General features: G+C 38.9%; 1 protein-coding gene across 4 annotated transcripts in view; it reads left to right on the top strand.

The window, feature by feature from the left end:
• Window positions 1-16,511, top strand: part of rasgrp3 (RAS guanyl releasing protein 3 (calcium and DAG-regulated)) — an 83,373-nt gene that overhangs the window by 27,180 nt on the left and 39,682 nt on the right. For 3 of the 4 annotated variants that reach the window (XM_062058973.1, XM_062058974.1, XM_062058972.1), the window contains exons 3-8: window positions 4,562-4,661; window positions 5,470-5,569; window positions 9,071-9,133; window positions 9,485-9,616; window positions 13,667-13,814; window positions 13,911-14,084. In XM_062058973.1, the coding sequence (XP_061914957.1) occupies window positions 4,592-4,661; window positions 5,470-5,569; window positions 9,071-9,133; window positions 9,485-9,616; window positions 13,667-13,814; window positions 13,911-14,084 (687 nt within the window). In that variant the 5' untranslated portion in view covers window positions 4,562-4,591. Of the gene's footprint in view, window positions 1-4,561; window positions 4,662-5,469; window positions 5,570-9,070; window positions 9,134-9,484; window positions 9,617-13,666; window positions 13,815-13,910; window positions 14,085-16,511 lie in introns of those variants that run through there. The other variant, XM_062058976.1, reaches the window with a different exon arrangement.

Genomic DNA, 16,511 nt, shown 5'->3' with positions numbered 1-16,511 from the left:
AAACAAAATGAAAAAAAAACCTGACTGGAAGGATAGACAGAAGATCAACAATACTATTAAACCATGGACATGTAAATACACGGTTAATAATTTCCAGCTTGGCGAAGCTTAACAAAGATGTTGCTAACGAGCCATTGAAGCTACGGAGCGGCGGCGGCGGCGGGCGTTGTAGCTTTCGACGACACCCCGGCCGCCATCAGAGTCGGCAAGAAACATACACTACCGTTCAAAAGTTTGGGGTCACCTTGAAATGTCCTTATTTTTGAATGAAAAGCACTGTACTTTTCAATGAAGATAACTTTAAACTAGTCTTAACTTTAAAGAAATACACTCTATAAATTAGATTGCTATTCTAGCTGCAAATGTCTGGTTTTTGGTGCAATATCTACATAGGTGTATAGAGGCCCATTTCCAGCAACTATCACTCCAGTGTTCTAATGGTACAATGTGTTTGCTCATTGGCTCAGAAGGCTAATTGATGATTAGAAAACCCTTGTGCAATCATGTTCACACATCTGAAAACAGTTTAGCTCGTTACAGAAGCTACAAAACTGACCTTCCTTTGAGCAGATTGAGTTTCTGGAGCATCACATTTGTGGGGTCAATTAAACGCTCAAAATGGCCAGAAAAAGAGAACTTTCATCTGAAACTTGACAATCTATTCTAGTTCTTAGAAACGAAGGCTATTCCACAAAATTGTTTGGGTGACCCCAAACTTCTGAACGGTAGTGTATATTTCCCCAAAGTTACGTACGTGACATGCACATAGCGACACGCACGTACGGGCAAGCGATCAAATGTTTGGAAGTCAAAGCTGTACTCACGGTAGCGCGTCTGCTATCCAGCTCAAACACAACACAACCCCCTGGTTGTGTTGCTGTAGTCCGCCGCTAATACACCGATCGCACCTACAACTTTCTTATTTGCAGTCTCCATTGTCCATTAAACAAATTGCAAAAGATTCACCAACACAGATGTCCAGAATACAGTGGAATTGTTCGATGGAAACAGAGCAGTTTGTATGGTGACACATTGGGTACGAATACTTCCGTTGCCGTCGTGACATCACGCGCATACGTCATCATACATAGACGTTTTGAAGCGGAAGTTTCCCGGGAAATTTAAAATTGCTCTTTATAAGTTAACCCAGCCGTATTGGCATGTGTTGCAATGTTAAGATTTCATCCTTAATATATAAACTATCAGACTGCGTGGTCGGTAGTAGTGGGTTTCAGTAGGCCTTTAAAGGCCTACTGAAATTAATTTTTTTTATTTAAACGGGGATAGCAGATCCATTCTATGTGTCATACTTGATCATTTCGCGATATTGCCATATTTTTGCTGAAAGGATTTAGTAGAGAACATTGACGATAAAGTTGCAACTTTTGGTCGCTGATAAAAAAAAGCCTTGCCTGTACCGGAAGTAGCGTGACGTCAAAGGTTGAAAGGCACCTCACATTTCCCCATTGTTTTCAATGCAGCGAGAGCGATTCGGACCGAGAAAGCGACGATTACCCCATTAATTTGAGCGAGGATAAAAGATTTGTGGATGAGGAACGTTAGAGTGAAGGACTAGAGTGCAGTGCAGGACATATCTTTTTTCGTTCTGACCGTAACTTAGGTACAAGCTGGCTCATTGGACTCCACACTCTCTCCTTTTTCTATTGTGGATCACGGATTTGTATTTTAAACCACCTCGGATATTATATCCTCTTGAAAATGAGTTGAGAACGCGAAATGGACATTCATAGTGACTTTTATCTCCACTACAATACATCGGCGAAGCACTTTAGCTATGGAGATAACGTGATAGCATCGTGCTTAACTACATATAGAAACAAAAGAAATAAACCCCTGGCTGGAAGGATAGACAGAAAATCAACAATACTATTAAACCATGGACATGTAAATACACGGTTAATGCTTTCCAGCTTGGCGAAGCTTAACAATGCTGTTGCTAACAACACCATTGAAGCTAATTTAGCAACCGGACCTCACAGAGCTATGCTAAAAACATTAGCTATGCACCTACGCCAGCCAGCCCTCATCTGCTCATCAACACCCGTGCTCACCTGCGTTTCAGCAATCGACGGTGCGACGAAGGACTTCACCCGATCACAGATGCGGTCGGCGGCCCGGAGACGGCTCACCGGCTAGCGCGTCTGCTATCCATCTCAAAGTCCTCCTGGTTGTGTTGCTGTAGTCCGCCGCTAATACACCGATCCCACCTACAACTTTCTTCTTTGCAGTCTTCATTGTTCATTAAACAAATTGCAAAAGATTCACCAACACAGATGTCCAGAATACTGTGGAATTTTGAGATGAAAACAGAGTTTTTTGTAAAGGATTCAATGTGTCCGCATACTTCCGTTTCAACGATTGACGTCACGCGCATACGTCATCATACATAGACATTTTCAACCGGAAGTTTAGCGGGAAATTTAAAATTGCACTTTATAAGTTAACCCGGCCGTATTGGCATGTGTTGCAATGTTAAGATTTCATCATTGATATATAAACTATCAGACTGCGTGGTCGGTAGTAGTGGGCTTCAGTAGGCCTTTAAATGAAAGCTCCTGATCAAGAGTAAAACCCAAGTACTTGTAATTTAAGACCTGCTCTATAGGGTTTCCATTTGATGTTAAATTTGATACGATATCAGCACAAATCATATTACGGTACATACTTGTTTTATTTTGTAGAGTGGAATGATAGAAAAGGTTTGATTAAGTGAAATAAGTCAAACAAAGAACAGTGTTAGAGATGAAAAACACTAACATGGGATAAAGGTAAATGTTGGGGGGATGAGGGAAAAAAAAGTCAATCACAAACTGCTCTCTCTTGGGGAGGGCGGGTCCAGACTGAGGCCAAGAAAAAACAATGGATAGCCGTAAGCACAAGTAAACATGTTACACAGAAACCACAAAACTTGCAACCAAAAGGTTTTTGGGCTGCTGCCATCTAAAGGGCGCCACATCCTTATATCGGCCAAAGGGGGGTTTAAACGGAAGCAAAGGCGTTGGATGGCGGTGGGGGTGTGTGTACATATGCCGTTACGAGCAAGTTGAAGTGGCGTGGTATTTCATTGAATTAAGCTAATGATGCAGTAAGTTAAACGATGCGGACACGTTTGTTACCGGATACTTTCATATACGCTTCTGCCTTGGAGACTTTGTATGTATAAGTAATATGCAACTTTAATTAGCCTGTATTGATAAATGTGATGTTTTAGACTGCACTATTGCATAATTCTGGACACTTATTACCTACTGAATGTCTATGGTTTGTGTGCTATTGTGTGCTTAGCTGTTGTGTAGCTGCTAGCTCCTAGTAGCTTGTAGTCTACCATGTTTACCATTTGTAAATAACTTGACTAAAATACGAGAAAAGACCAACCTTGTGTGTTTATTGGAGGACATTTAGAGGTTAACTGGCTTACTTTGCACAAGTAAACAGGCTGCAGGACTGCTTGTAGTGGGGATTATATCACACATTTTACATGCAAACCCATATATCATCGTGGTTTGCAATACAATAAAACAGTTTACAAAGTTAAGTTGAATGAACAATACCTCTGAACGAGTTTTACGGTGTATATTTTGAAAAATTGCAGTCAAGTCGGGAATGCAAGTGACTGATTTTATCGAATGCGCTGCAGCTCAGTAAACCAGGCGGTGACAGCGTCAATCAATAGGATTGTATAAAGGGTCTAAAAGGGAAAAACTGCAGTCACATTTTGACAGCAACAGGTGGCAAAATGATCTCTTAGATAAATGAATATGTCCTCACAAATATTAATATGACTATGAATAATAAATGCACTGGTGAAAAAGTATATATTGAGTCCTTGCCTCTGTCTTTTTTAACTTGTTGGCAAATGTTGGGAAAGCCCGAACGACCACCTCTGTTTGTACAGCTTATGGAAATGTACGTACGTGAAGCATGAATTGCACATTTCCATGTCAACATCACTCCTGATACTTTTACATACATACATTTTGTGCGTAAGCAAGCGTAACATATGAGGCCCCGGGTCTGCCAGAGAATAAGAAGCTGCAGGGGAGAGCAAATATATTGCTATATTTAGGCAGTAATCAGAATCCTCTATATGCTCTTCAAAAAAAATCACGAGTGACAAATCTACCGACATTTTTTGGTCATATTGGACACTTTTGGAGACTGTAACATGAAAACTTATTGCATAACGTAGCTCATCTCAATGAGCAGAAGGTGCTGCTTTGGCCCCTACCCCATCTAATAGCACTCCCAGGCAGCTCCGTCTTGTTTTTGACATTAAAAAACACCAGAAGAAGCTCAAGAAGAAAATTTGTTTCCAAACACTTCAGTTTTTTTTTTTTTAGTTTGTCTTTACCGCCGCACAGCGCCCACAAGAGTGCCATGTACAAGGCCAATTAAGAGATGAGGTGATAATTCACTTACTGTCTTTTCTTCTTCTATTGACAGTCACAAATATTTTTGAAGCTACTCTACAATTTTTTATGAAATCAAAAACATGGTATGTATGTTTACAAAAGGAATGTTGCTTCTCTCCTGCTGTCAGAGATACTTTGGTGAGGACGAGTGTGACAACATGGGATCATCAACTCTAGGAAAGGAAGCATCTCTTGAGGCCCTCCTGTATGAATGCATCCATGCATTTCGTGAGTGGTGCACACAGTCACAAAATACTAATAAGTTTATCATAAGGAACTATTAGAATACTAACCTTGGGTACCCTGTACACAGCTTCAGATGTGTCCCAGCAGGCACAAGATGTTAATACAACATTGATTGTACATACATGTCCTTTAAAAGTGACTTTGAAATAACGTTGCAAAATAGTTGTATTTGTAAATTGAGAACAAATTGATGTCTAACGTTGGATCCACGTTGTTGGTTGGGAAATGACAACATTTCAATGGTCAAATTGACGTCACAACCTGGCACTGAATAAACGTTGTCATAAGTTATGTTGTTTCAACAGTGTATTTGTGTTGTAAAATATTATTTGGAAAATGGCCAAAATTCAATTGTCAAATCAACATCAGAACCCGACATTGTCAAAAAGCACCTTGTTCCAACGTTAGGTTTGACTTGCTCAACATCAGGACCTAATTCAACAATTTCTCAACATTGTTTTGATGTCTTGTGTCTGCTGGGATGTAGAAATGTATTAAAATAGAATTACTACCAGTTAGAGCCAATAGTACTTTAAAATACCCTGAAATTAGCCTAATTTCAATCCTTTATGATCCATTTCAGTGTAATACTGTCACATCCCGTAGATTAAGCCTTAGCGTCAGCCTGTTTATCTGTTAGCGTTAGCGCTAATGCAGTTTTTGGATAGCTAAAAAGCGTTATTTAATTTTTGTGTACATGGCCCTCGGTAGGAAAACTTTGATCACATCTGCGTTAGGAAATCAATACGTCATAACCTCTGCTTTTTTGTGCTGTTCCTTCTGTTCACAGATGACAATGGAGAGCTAGAGGTTAATTTGCCTCGGATGCTACTACTAATGCACCGCTGGTATGTTGCATCTTCTGAACTGGCTGGAAAACTACTGATGATATATCCTTATCAATATCTATTTATCATCATCATCAGCCGTTGCCAGTCCACTGCTGGACGAAAGCCTCAGCATGTTTCTGCCATAGTGAACGATCTCTAGCTGCTCCCTGCCACTGTCTATCTATTAGTTTATTGATAATGCATCAATAATATGTATGGTGGTCCAGATACAAACTTTTTCACTTCTGATACGATACCGATATTGGAACTTTGTGTAATGGTAGATACTGACTGATATTGATGCGTTACAATATCAGCAGGAATCATACATACTTTTATTATTTTGTAGTGTGAAATGTAAGAAAAGTTTTGACCAAGTGAAATTAGTCAAACAGAACACAGTGGTAGGTATGAAAAACACTAACCAATTCATTATTATCCGTCTGGAATAGACTTAAGGTTACGTTTTCTTGAATAGAAGATTATATCCAACATTTTACATGCAAATCCATATACATCCGATGCTTTTTTTGCTGATATCAGATCCATATCCGAGATTAACATTTGATCGGGACACCAGTCATAATGACATCTATTGTTGTGGAAACACAAGACCGTGTTGTTGTAGTTCCATCACTTTAAAATGAACAATTATTTCACACTGTCAATCAAACCTCAGCATCATTATTTGTGTAAAGCCGGGATGTCCAAAGATTGTGGCCCACATCTTGATTTCTATTGGCCTGTTGCATTTTTATAAACCTATTTAAAATAAAAATGAAGCACAGCTTACAATTAAGCATTACCCTGGTGCATTAGGGCCACATTGAAAAGAAAAAATACATAAAGATTTCCAAAAAAGTAGTACATTATAACATTGCTTGAATATTCGATCCGACTCAAAAGAAAAATTCTGAAGTATCAGTTAGCTTTGTTGTTGAGTAACTTTTAATGGGCTTAGATTTATTATACCAATAGTTAGTTTCGCCGCACCGATCTGCCTGTCGATCTCACAATCCACTCTTACCTCACTCGTGAACAAGATCTGGATCTCCTCCCCAACCCGGGATGGCACTTCACCCTTTTTTGGTCGACAACAATAGACTCGGACTTGGAAGTGCTGATTTTCATCCCATTCGCTTCACACTCTGCTGCAAACCAATCCAGCGAGAGCTGAAGATCCTGGTCAGATGAAGCCTGCAGAACCACATCATCCATGAGCCTTCTTCATCTTAACGGCATCTTTGCGGCCACAGCTCCGAGTGGCTGCCTCAGCAATAGAGGCAGCCATTTCTCCCAATCACGCCTCTCCACGTCTCACTGTCATTGCCAATGTGAGCATTGAATACCCCCAGTATATCTAGTATAAATGTTGTAATAGTTGATACAGTATTTATTATTTATTTGGCTTTTATTTATCTGAGGGATTGCCAATTTATGGTGGTGAAGAGCTACCAGCGGAATCTTAGTCTTCAGGTGCGACACCCAAGTTGAACAGGTGGGACGGTAGAGGCCTGACAAAGTGCAATCTTCTTCTCCTGGTTGGAGTTGGACATATAGGTTTTGATTTACTAACTGTTTGCGTGTACTAAAACACGTGCAAACTTGATTGCACACGTAAAGCTGATCTACTAAACTTGTGCAAAGTGGATTGTGTCTCTTAAGTGAGCAGGTGTGCAATCTATTTTGCGTCCCTGTCTTCAATAATATGCAAAATATACACTGATCATTAAAACACCCAAAATACTGGGAGAAGAAAATGTAAATGTAATTATTTAGTACACACAATGTGATTAATCAACACTCATCACTGTTTTGCAGCACTATTTTAGCGTTTTTTTTAGTAACTGTGCAAACTGACAGTTCCACACACAGCTGCAGGATCAGCACTTCTGCTGCACAAACAATGGATAGACGACAATCCTACGTCATGGGTGTCAGAAATTTAAAAAACCCTTTTGAAAACAGTTTATAGGTTACAAAAGCTCTGCTTGGCTGCTGAAGTATGGCGTTTATACACAGCAAGTAAGCACGGAGATGGCATTATTAAAAAAAAAACACATTGTTTTTTTTTTTAATTGATTACTGTCAATTTTGAATCGGCTCAGAAACATAATAAAGAAAATCGCAATTCAGATGTGAATAGATTTGTTTCTGGCACCCCTATTATTTATGGATTTTCAATTATTTGTTGCCACCAACAAAGAGGCAACAAGGACGTCTGTGCTTGTGCTGGACAAAACCAGAAGCTTCGTAAAGAAGTTTGGTCATGACAATATCTTGCTTGAGTTCTGCAACCGTGTCCTGCTGGGCAACAAGCTACTGGACATGTGGTCTCTCTCCAACATCATCCCGGTGCCCAAATCTGCAGACCTCTCAAAAAACAAACAACTACCCAGCATCAGCCTGACTTGTATCACTGCGAAGGCCCACAAATGCATGATACTAACCCGGAATCGGCATGCCATTGACCCTCACCTGAGGAAAAACTAAAACGGCTTTCGAGACGAGAGGACCATATAGCCCAGATCCTGGCCCTGGGGAGACTAATCGAGGAGGTGAAAGAGAAAAGAACCTGGCGGCTGTAATGTGCTTTATTGACTTCAAAAAGGCTTTTGACTCAATACATAAAGGGATCCCAAAGGCCTTCGCCTTCCTTCCCAACTTGCTCCGGGCAATAGAGACCATGTATGCATTACATGGTCTTAGATGGCGTCAGTGAGAAGTTTGACATTCAGGCTGGGGTAATGTATTTCCCCTTCCTCCTTGTCAGGCGAAATGGTAGAATACTTATTACAAGTATTGTTAGCCACGTCTTGCTAGCAGGTTTTCACTACCTAGAATGCATAGAAAAGAGAAACACATGTGTTCTTGTCTCAGATAAGGATTGTAGATAATGGACAAAGAATGTCCCCAAAAAGTGAATTTTTATATTTTTGATCTACAGAAATTCAAAAAATTTGAATATCGTGTAAAGGTCCATTCATGTCAGTAGTTGAACTTCAAATGAGAAATTAATATGCGATATAAACTCCTTACATACAACATGAGATATGTCAAGCCTTTTTGTTTGATGATCATTTTGGAAACTCCAAATGTTCTGAAATTTTCAATTTGAGGTTTTCATAAACTGGTTAAGTCATTATCATCCAATTTATATAAAAATAAGGCTTGAAATATCTTAAGTTGCATGTTATGAGCCTATGTCATATATTAGTTCCACCTTGTAAATCTAATTACTGGGATAAACTAACCTTTGCACAATATTCACATATTTTGAGTTTCACCTGTACACTGCGTTGGTTCTTTTTTAATTTGATAAAAGCATCCTCTAGTTTTTGTGTATGAGACCTTTGGTGCAAGACTTTTGGACACCACTGATGTCATAACACATTTGTTCTTAGCACTTTTGTGTTGGACCTCATTCGATGGTCAAACTGCTGGCATTTGTCATTATAATTCAAACAAGAGGTAGTACACATAGAACTGTGTTAATTCAACTTCTGTATGAATGTATAACATATTTTTCCAACTTGAAAATAACCCTTAACCCACCTCTACGTACCGTGAGTGCAAAGATGACGACTGCCAGCTAACCAGACTGAAGATTTGTTATTTAATGAGGTAGGATGCAACCTTTTATGTACAATCATAATACACAGCGAATTCAGGCCCACTGGAATTTGTGATGGGTATATTCCTTACTTGACACTTTTCAGTGTACAAATGTACTTTAAATTGAAAAAAGAACATATATTCATGTAAAATCATTGAAACAGTGACAATTGTTTGAGTGGCTTATTAGCATTCATACTACGTCGTCACACGAGACTTTCCATTAAAATGTTAAAACTAAAATCTTGGTGATATCTTACGAGCTCCTAAATGTTTTCTGTATGTCACCTTTGGGTCACCAAAGTGTCTCCATTATCACAAGTCTAACCTGATGAACTAAGACGTTCTTTGTGTGTCCAGATACTGGATAGTGACGTTCCCTGCAGAGTTCAACCTGGATTTGGGTCTGATCAGGATCACAGAGGAGTTCCGAGAAGTGGCTGCAAAGCTCAGCTGTGAGGAGCATTTTAAACTCATTGATATCTCCACCATGTAAGTCACACAGAATGCAATTACTATATGTGAAAATGGCAGATCATCATAGCCAATTTTGGTAAAGCTAATTTCTTTATGAATGACTCTGAAACAAGAAGGGGCATGTAACTGAAGTTACCTGGTGGAATATTTTTAGATCTACATATAGATTGATGTGCAATACAGAAACCTGCAAGATCAAAAAATACATTTAAGTAAAGCACATACTAGGGATGTCTAAATCAGATATTGGTGCAACATCAGCAAAAAAAAAAAATAAGTATGGGATTAAATGATCTTGTATGTAAAATCTCCAATATGGGCACTTTGATATGGCATCAAAATGTCCTCCAATAAGCACACAAGGTCGGTCTTTTCTTATATTTTAGTCAAGTCATTTACAAAAGGTAAACATGTAGCCAGCAGCTACACAACAGCTAAGAAAACAATAGCAAACAACTAGACATACAATATTGCAGTCTAAAACAGCACATTTGTCAATATAAACTAGTAGTTAGGGCTGGGAATCTTTGGGTGTCCCACGATTCGATTCAAAATCGATTCTAGGGGTCACGATTCGATTCAAAATCGATTTTTTTCAATTCAAAACGATTCTCGATTCAAAAACGATTTTTTTTTTTTTTTTTTTTTTTTTATAAAACAATACACAACAATACCATCATAATGCAATACAATTTAATTTTGGAGTTCTGAACTTGTAATTTCTTGCAGTGTTTATTAAGTGGTAATATGTCACATTTGTCCCAATTAACTTTATACCCTGATAAACAGCCATATTCAGTGATGACATTATTGATATAAAGAAGACAGGAGTTAACATGTGACAGGTAAAAAAATTATGTCGTCACAATACATCGATAGCTTATTATACTGAGAGCCAATATTTATACCATGAATATTATTTTCACTTCTTATTTTTGCAGCTAAGGGTTCAATAACCAAATTAAATAATAATCCAGATGCAGGAGATCCCTGTTTTACTCCTCTTTTTAACAAAAAAAGGTTCTGAAATATGATTATTGGTTTTGACTGATGCCATGGGCCTTGTATAAAGCATCTTAATCCATTGTATAAAATTATCTCCAAATCCAAATTTACGTAATGTGCAAAACATAAATGACCAGTTTATGCGGTGGAATGCCTTCTCCGCATCAACAGTACATACTGCTGTGGGATAAGGGAGACTTTTAGCATAGTAAATAACATTAAACAATTTCCTTGTATTGTCTGAAGATTGTCGACCTTCCATGAAGCCAGTTTGGTCAGTATGAATTAATTTTCCTATTACATTTGATAATCGTGTGGGTAAGATTTTTGCCAAGATTCAAAAGGATTGTCTATTCATTCAATACATAGATTTCAGCAGGATCTACCCCAGTCTGCTGACATGCAAGCAGAGTAGTAGATTTTTGTAAAAAGCTTTTATAATTGTAAAGGACAATGTTTTATCAACTGTTTGCAATGATGTACATTTGTTTTAACTATTAAATGAACCAAAAATATGACTTATTTTATCTTTGTGAAAATATTGAACACAGTGTGTTGTCAAGTTTATGAGATGCGATGCAAGTGTAAGCCACTCTGACACTATTGTTCTTTTTTATTTTAATGTCTAATGATAATGTCAATGAGGGATTGCATTGTTATGGTATTGCTGTGTATTGTTTTTTTGGATTGATTAATAAAAAATAAATAAAATAAAAATAAAATAAAGTAAATAAAATAAAAATTAATAAACATTTAAAAAATCGATTTTTTAAAAATGAGAATCGATTCTGAATCGCACAACGTCAGAATCGCGATTCGAATTCGAATCAATTTTTCCCCCACCCCTATAAACTAGTATTAAATAATTGTAGTTGCATATTACTTACGGATGCAGAAGCGTATTACAAAGTATCTAGTATAACAAACGTGTCTGCATTATTCAAACTTAATTTAAAGCGGTCCTATAATGGAAAAACAACTTTTCTTATTTTGGATCTACATTAGTCCGGAAAATGTGAAATAAAACCACCAAGGCATGGCAGGGATATTTATAAAACAATCTTGCCTTCTTCCAAACTTCCAAACAAACCGTTTGGAATTTAAGACTTTAGCGATGTATTTTGCCTTAGTTATGTCAGCAGATATCTCCGTATATAGTAGAGGTGTACTTGAAGAGCTTCGTGCGAGTTCGCCATTACTATCCAGTTGTCAATAAGTTTCTTCTGTTTCTCTAAAATCTTGGGGTGGGGCAGACTGGCTCGTACATGCACACGCATGCTGAAATCTTCCGCTGTAGCCTATGGTGTCTTATATCTTATACACTTGTTATTGAGATGCTAAAAACTACAACATGGCTAATTTGGTGGAGACACAATCAAAGGGGGCTTGGCCTGTAGGAGGATATTGGCACGTAAATAATCAATCAATGTTTATTTATATAGCCCTAAATCACGAGTGTCTCAAAGGGCTGCACAAGCCACAACGACATCCTCGGTTCAAATCCCACATCAGGGCAAGGAAAAACTCAACCCAATGGGATAAGATCGTCCACAATCCCAAAGAGCATGAAGAAGGTCTGTAAAACATAATATATGCAACATTTTGACCAAAGAACCGCCATTACATGTTATGTAGACCACAAGGAAGTGTTTTAAATGTAGAAAAAAAATCATAGGACCCCTTAATGAATTGTTCGGTGTCGGCAAAAAAAAGTTCCCACGAGGGGTGGGCCATACTGGAAATTTTGGTATTGATCTGATACCAAGTATCCCCAAAACCGATACTTTTGACTTGAAATGTCATGATCATTGAATAATTTTGTGAATTTTTGTGAAACAGGGCCTAAACCAAAAAGTTTGTATAGTACAACAAACAATGTAAATATGAATAATGGGTTCCAGCAGGACAAAAGCCCCTATTTCAGTCAATGCATGTACACTTTGAAAACAATATAAAGTGCTATATCAAAGCAACGTAAATGTGATGAATCAACTGTCTCTTTATTAACAAGCCAAAACAGCAAGGACAAGCTGCTCTGCCAAAACGCGCAAAGAAGTCCCTTTGGTGCCCTCACAAACATGAAGGGAGTCTTTCACTGTTCAGCGAGTGGAACCTGACGCCATAAACACTTCTTGTCCTTTACTTTTAATGTGTACTGTGCACCGGAAAATCTGAATATGAATCATACTTGCCAACCTTGAGACCTCCAATATCGGGAGGTGGGGGGGGGGGGGGGGGGAGAGACGTAGAATCAGGACGTAGAACACAAGGCGCATTCATAAGCTGTAAAATAAAAACATAAAAAGCATGCGACACTGTAAAAAATTACACCCACAAAAAAATGTGTGACAGCGAGGCCGTATAAAGTGAACCGTGTTGTAGCGAGGGAACACGTATATATTTTTTTATTTCTGTATGCGAAAACATTTGTAGTTTATTGTGTGAATATCTTAACACTAAACCTTCTATTTTATTTATGAAAATACACAATTGACGTTTAACTTTTGTAATGTTAATTTCATGTTTGTATCTTACAAACCTAAATTAAGGAAGAAGTGTAAAAAGATAAAACTGAGGAAAGAAAATATTTCAAAATAAAGAATATTAGCCCTCAACAAAACTTCTGGAGCTTGTTTCTTCATGCTATTAGCTGTCGGTTGAGCTGCACACGCTGGTAACAAGTAGCAAGGGCAGAATAATAAATGTTTTGACTGTGCAGTGTGAAAGCCGATGTGTTTACTTTGCAAATAAATAAACGCAGTTTCAAAGGAATACAATTTACAGAGGCATTTTCTGACAAAACATCTACATTTCGATGTCCGGCCCCTGAGCCCTTGGGCTTTTGAATCTGTGGCTCTCTTCATTGTGTAGTTGAATAGCCCTGCGGGCCTAGTGCATTGATTCTTTGCCTCTATCGCCAATCATGTAATATAATGAAGGGCACGGTTCTATAGACCTGATTCGAGTGTAAAACGCCTTGTCGTTACTTTTCTTGTGAATTGCTGCTATTGAAATAAAACTCAGTTGACTGGTTTTGCGCGTTTTGATTGGTTGTTGCAGTCCTTCGTACGACTGGATGCGTAAGGTGACCCAGCGTAAAAAGCAGATGAAGAAAGGCAAAGCTTCTCTGCTGTTTGACCACCTTAAGCCCATTGAGCTGGCTGAACACCTGACTTTCCTGGAGTTCAAATCCTTCAGGAGGATATCGGTACGCTATCTCTTACTGCCTCATTTTCCCACTAGGAATACAAGTATGACTCATTCCTACGGAAATCCCTCAACTGTGCTTCCATTTTGTGTTTAGTTCCCTGATTACAAGAGCTATGTGGTCCATGGCTGCCTGGTGGACAACCCAACACTGGAACGTTCCATTGCTCTGTTCAACGGCGTTTCACAGTGGGTTCAACTTATGGTCCTGAGCAAGCTAACACCTCCAACCAGAGCAGAAGTCATCACTAAATACATTCATGTGGCTCAGGTAATCCCTGCCTATTTCCTGTACTTTATTCACAAGTGCACCTTCTTCACTGCATTGTTCATTGCATAATTCAATTATACTTAGTACGCAAATGAGGAACATTTGTGTTGTTTGGTTAGTATCTATGGATAAGCTCTAACTTTGACGGCCTAACACAATAGGGATGTCCTCAACAGTTTGTTGTATGCTATGCACAACCTATGAGCATCCCCACAAATAAACAGATCTCATTTGCAACTTTTTCCACCTCAACAAGGCTAAAACACTGCGATAAACAAATTAACATGGCAAAGATCGGATAGTTATAGTGAAGTCATATATATATATACTGTATATATATATATATATATATATATATATATATATATATATATATATATATATATATATATATATATATATATATATATATATATATATATATATATACATATATATATGTATATATATATGTATGTGTGGGAAAAAATCACAAGACTATTTCATCTCTACAGGCCTGTTTCATGAGGGGTTTCCTCAATCCTCAATCCTGAGGATTGAGGATTGAAATAAATAAAAATACTCGACAAAGTGCGTCCTATAACAGCTCAATACGGAATGCGTATTTTTGTTTCTAAATGCGGGACAATTCCATTTTTCAAGGGACGTTTGGCAAACCTATTTAAGTAGCATTCATGCTAGCTGCGCTTTCCTCGCATCAATGTTTTGCTTTAAGATGCTATTTTAAACTTGATGTGTGCTAATGATAAGAAAGTTTGTCGCTGCAATACTGACTAGTTTTATTTAAAGTCCCATCAAGGTTTATTTTGAAGCGAAAGTGAGTGCAGAGTACATCGCTCTAACACTGTGCAAAATGTGTGCTGCCTTCCGGCATCATCATCATTAATTTATGGTAACTTGATCATTGGTTTTTTTTATTAATCACATGCCTAAACGTGTTAGCATTGACAGTCCTAGTTTGTTTTTTTTGTAAACGATTCACGGGCCACAGATGGCCCCTGTGCCGCACTTTGAGCACCCCTGTTGTAGACGCTAATTGTTTATGGCCACTATAATAATTAGTTATTAGAAGTAACGGAACATTTTTGTTTAGTTATAAGATGAACAACTATATTTGTTCATCCTATGGTCACATATGGGACGCGAGTCAGTTTACGTCATGCCTGGTTCACACCAACGGTGCTTGCCGCGCTTTAAAGCGGCGAGCAAAGCGCCGTCATTTTTGTCAATTTTTCCACGAATATCCCGATCTCCGAAGTAATGTTATGCTTTGATACGCTCTGATACGAATTCTTTCCCGCTTTGTTACCGTTCCTCACGCTTTGATGCCGCTTTGATCCCGCTTTGATACGCTTTAAATCACGCTTTGATACGTTTTATTACGCTTTATTGAACTTTATTATGCTTTGATGCGATTATTATTTTGTGAATTTGATGAATAAATTGCGTGCGCACACATAATATAATAAAAAAGAGAAATATGACAAAAAAATAAGAAAAAAATTTGAAAAACTCAGTATACTAAGTTTTCCCCACATTTTTTAGATTTATCTATTTATTTGATTTCTCTTTTTGTTTTATTATATACAAGATAAAACACATAATGTAATAAAAAAGAGAAATATGATAAACAAGTTAAAAAAAATAAAAATAAAAATAAAAAATAAAAAAAAATAAAAAATAAAAAAAAAACAGGTATGTGGGCTTGTATTAAGCCTCAGGGAGTTGAACGCCCCTGCCTTACATAGTTCCGGGTCACCCTTGGGCAAGGTGTAGCACCCGAATGCCCCCCCCATCAGGGTTACGATACCCCCCATGAACTACCCTAAAAGAGGATGCGTTACCCGGCCCGGAGGAAGCCCGGGGCCCTCCTCCGGAGCTAGGCCCGGAGGTAGGGCTCGTCAGCGAGCGCCTGGTGGCCGGGCTTGCCACGGAGCCCGGCCGGGCACAGCCCGAAGAAGCTACGTGGACACACCATCTTCTCTGCCACGTGGGCCCACCACCCGCGGTCGGAACCAGTGGGGTCGGGTGCGCTGCCAAGTGGATGGCGGTGAAAGTGGAGGCTCCGGACGGACCAATTCGGGGCAGCAGAGGCTGACTTTCGGGACGTGGAACGTCTCTACGCTGGTGGGGAAGGAGCCTGAGCTGGTGCGAGAGGTGGAGCGCTACCGGTTGGATCTGGTGGGGCTTACCTCTACGCATAGCAAGGGCTCTGAAACCACACTCCTGGACAAGGGATGGACCTTGTTCACTTCTGGAGTTGCTCAGGGTGTGAGGGCACAGGCGGGTGTGGGGATACTCACGAGTCCCCGGCTGAGTGCCTGTACGTTGGAGTTCACCCCAGTGGACAAGAGGGTCGCCTCCCTTCGCCTTAGGGTTGGAGGGGGGAAAACTCTGACTGTTGTTTGTGCATACGCACCAAACAGG

This window comes from Entelurus aequoreus, linkage group LG09 (genome assembly GCF_033978785.1).
Source record: "Entelurus aequoreus isolate RoL-2023_Sb linkage group LG09, RoL_Eaeq_v1.1, whole genome shotgun sequence".
In the NCBI taxonomy this organism is placed as follows: domain Eukaryota; kingdom Metazoa; phylum Chordata; class Actinopteri; order Syngnathiformes; family Syngnathidae; genus Entelurus; species Entelurus aequoreus.
This window is presented reverse-complemented; position numbering and strand designations above follow the sequence as displayed.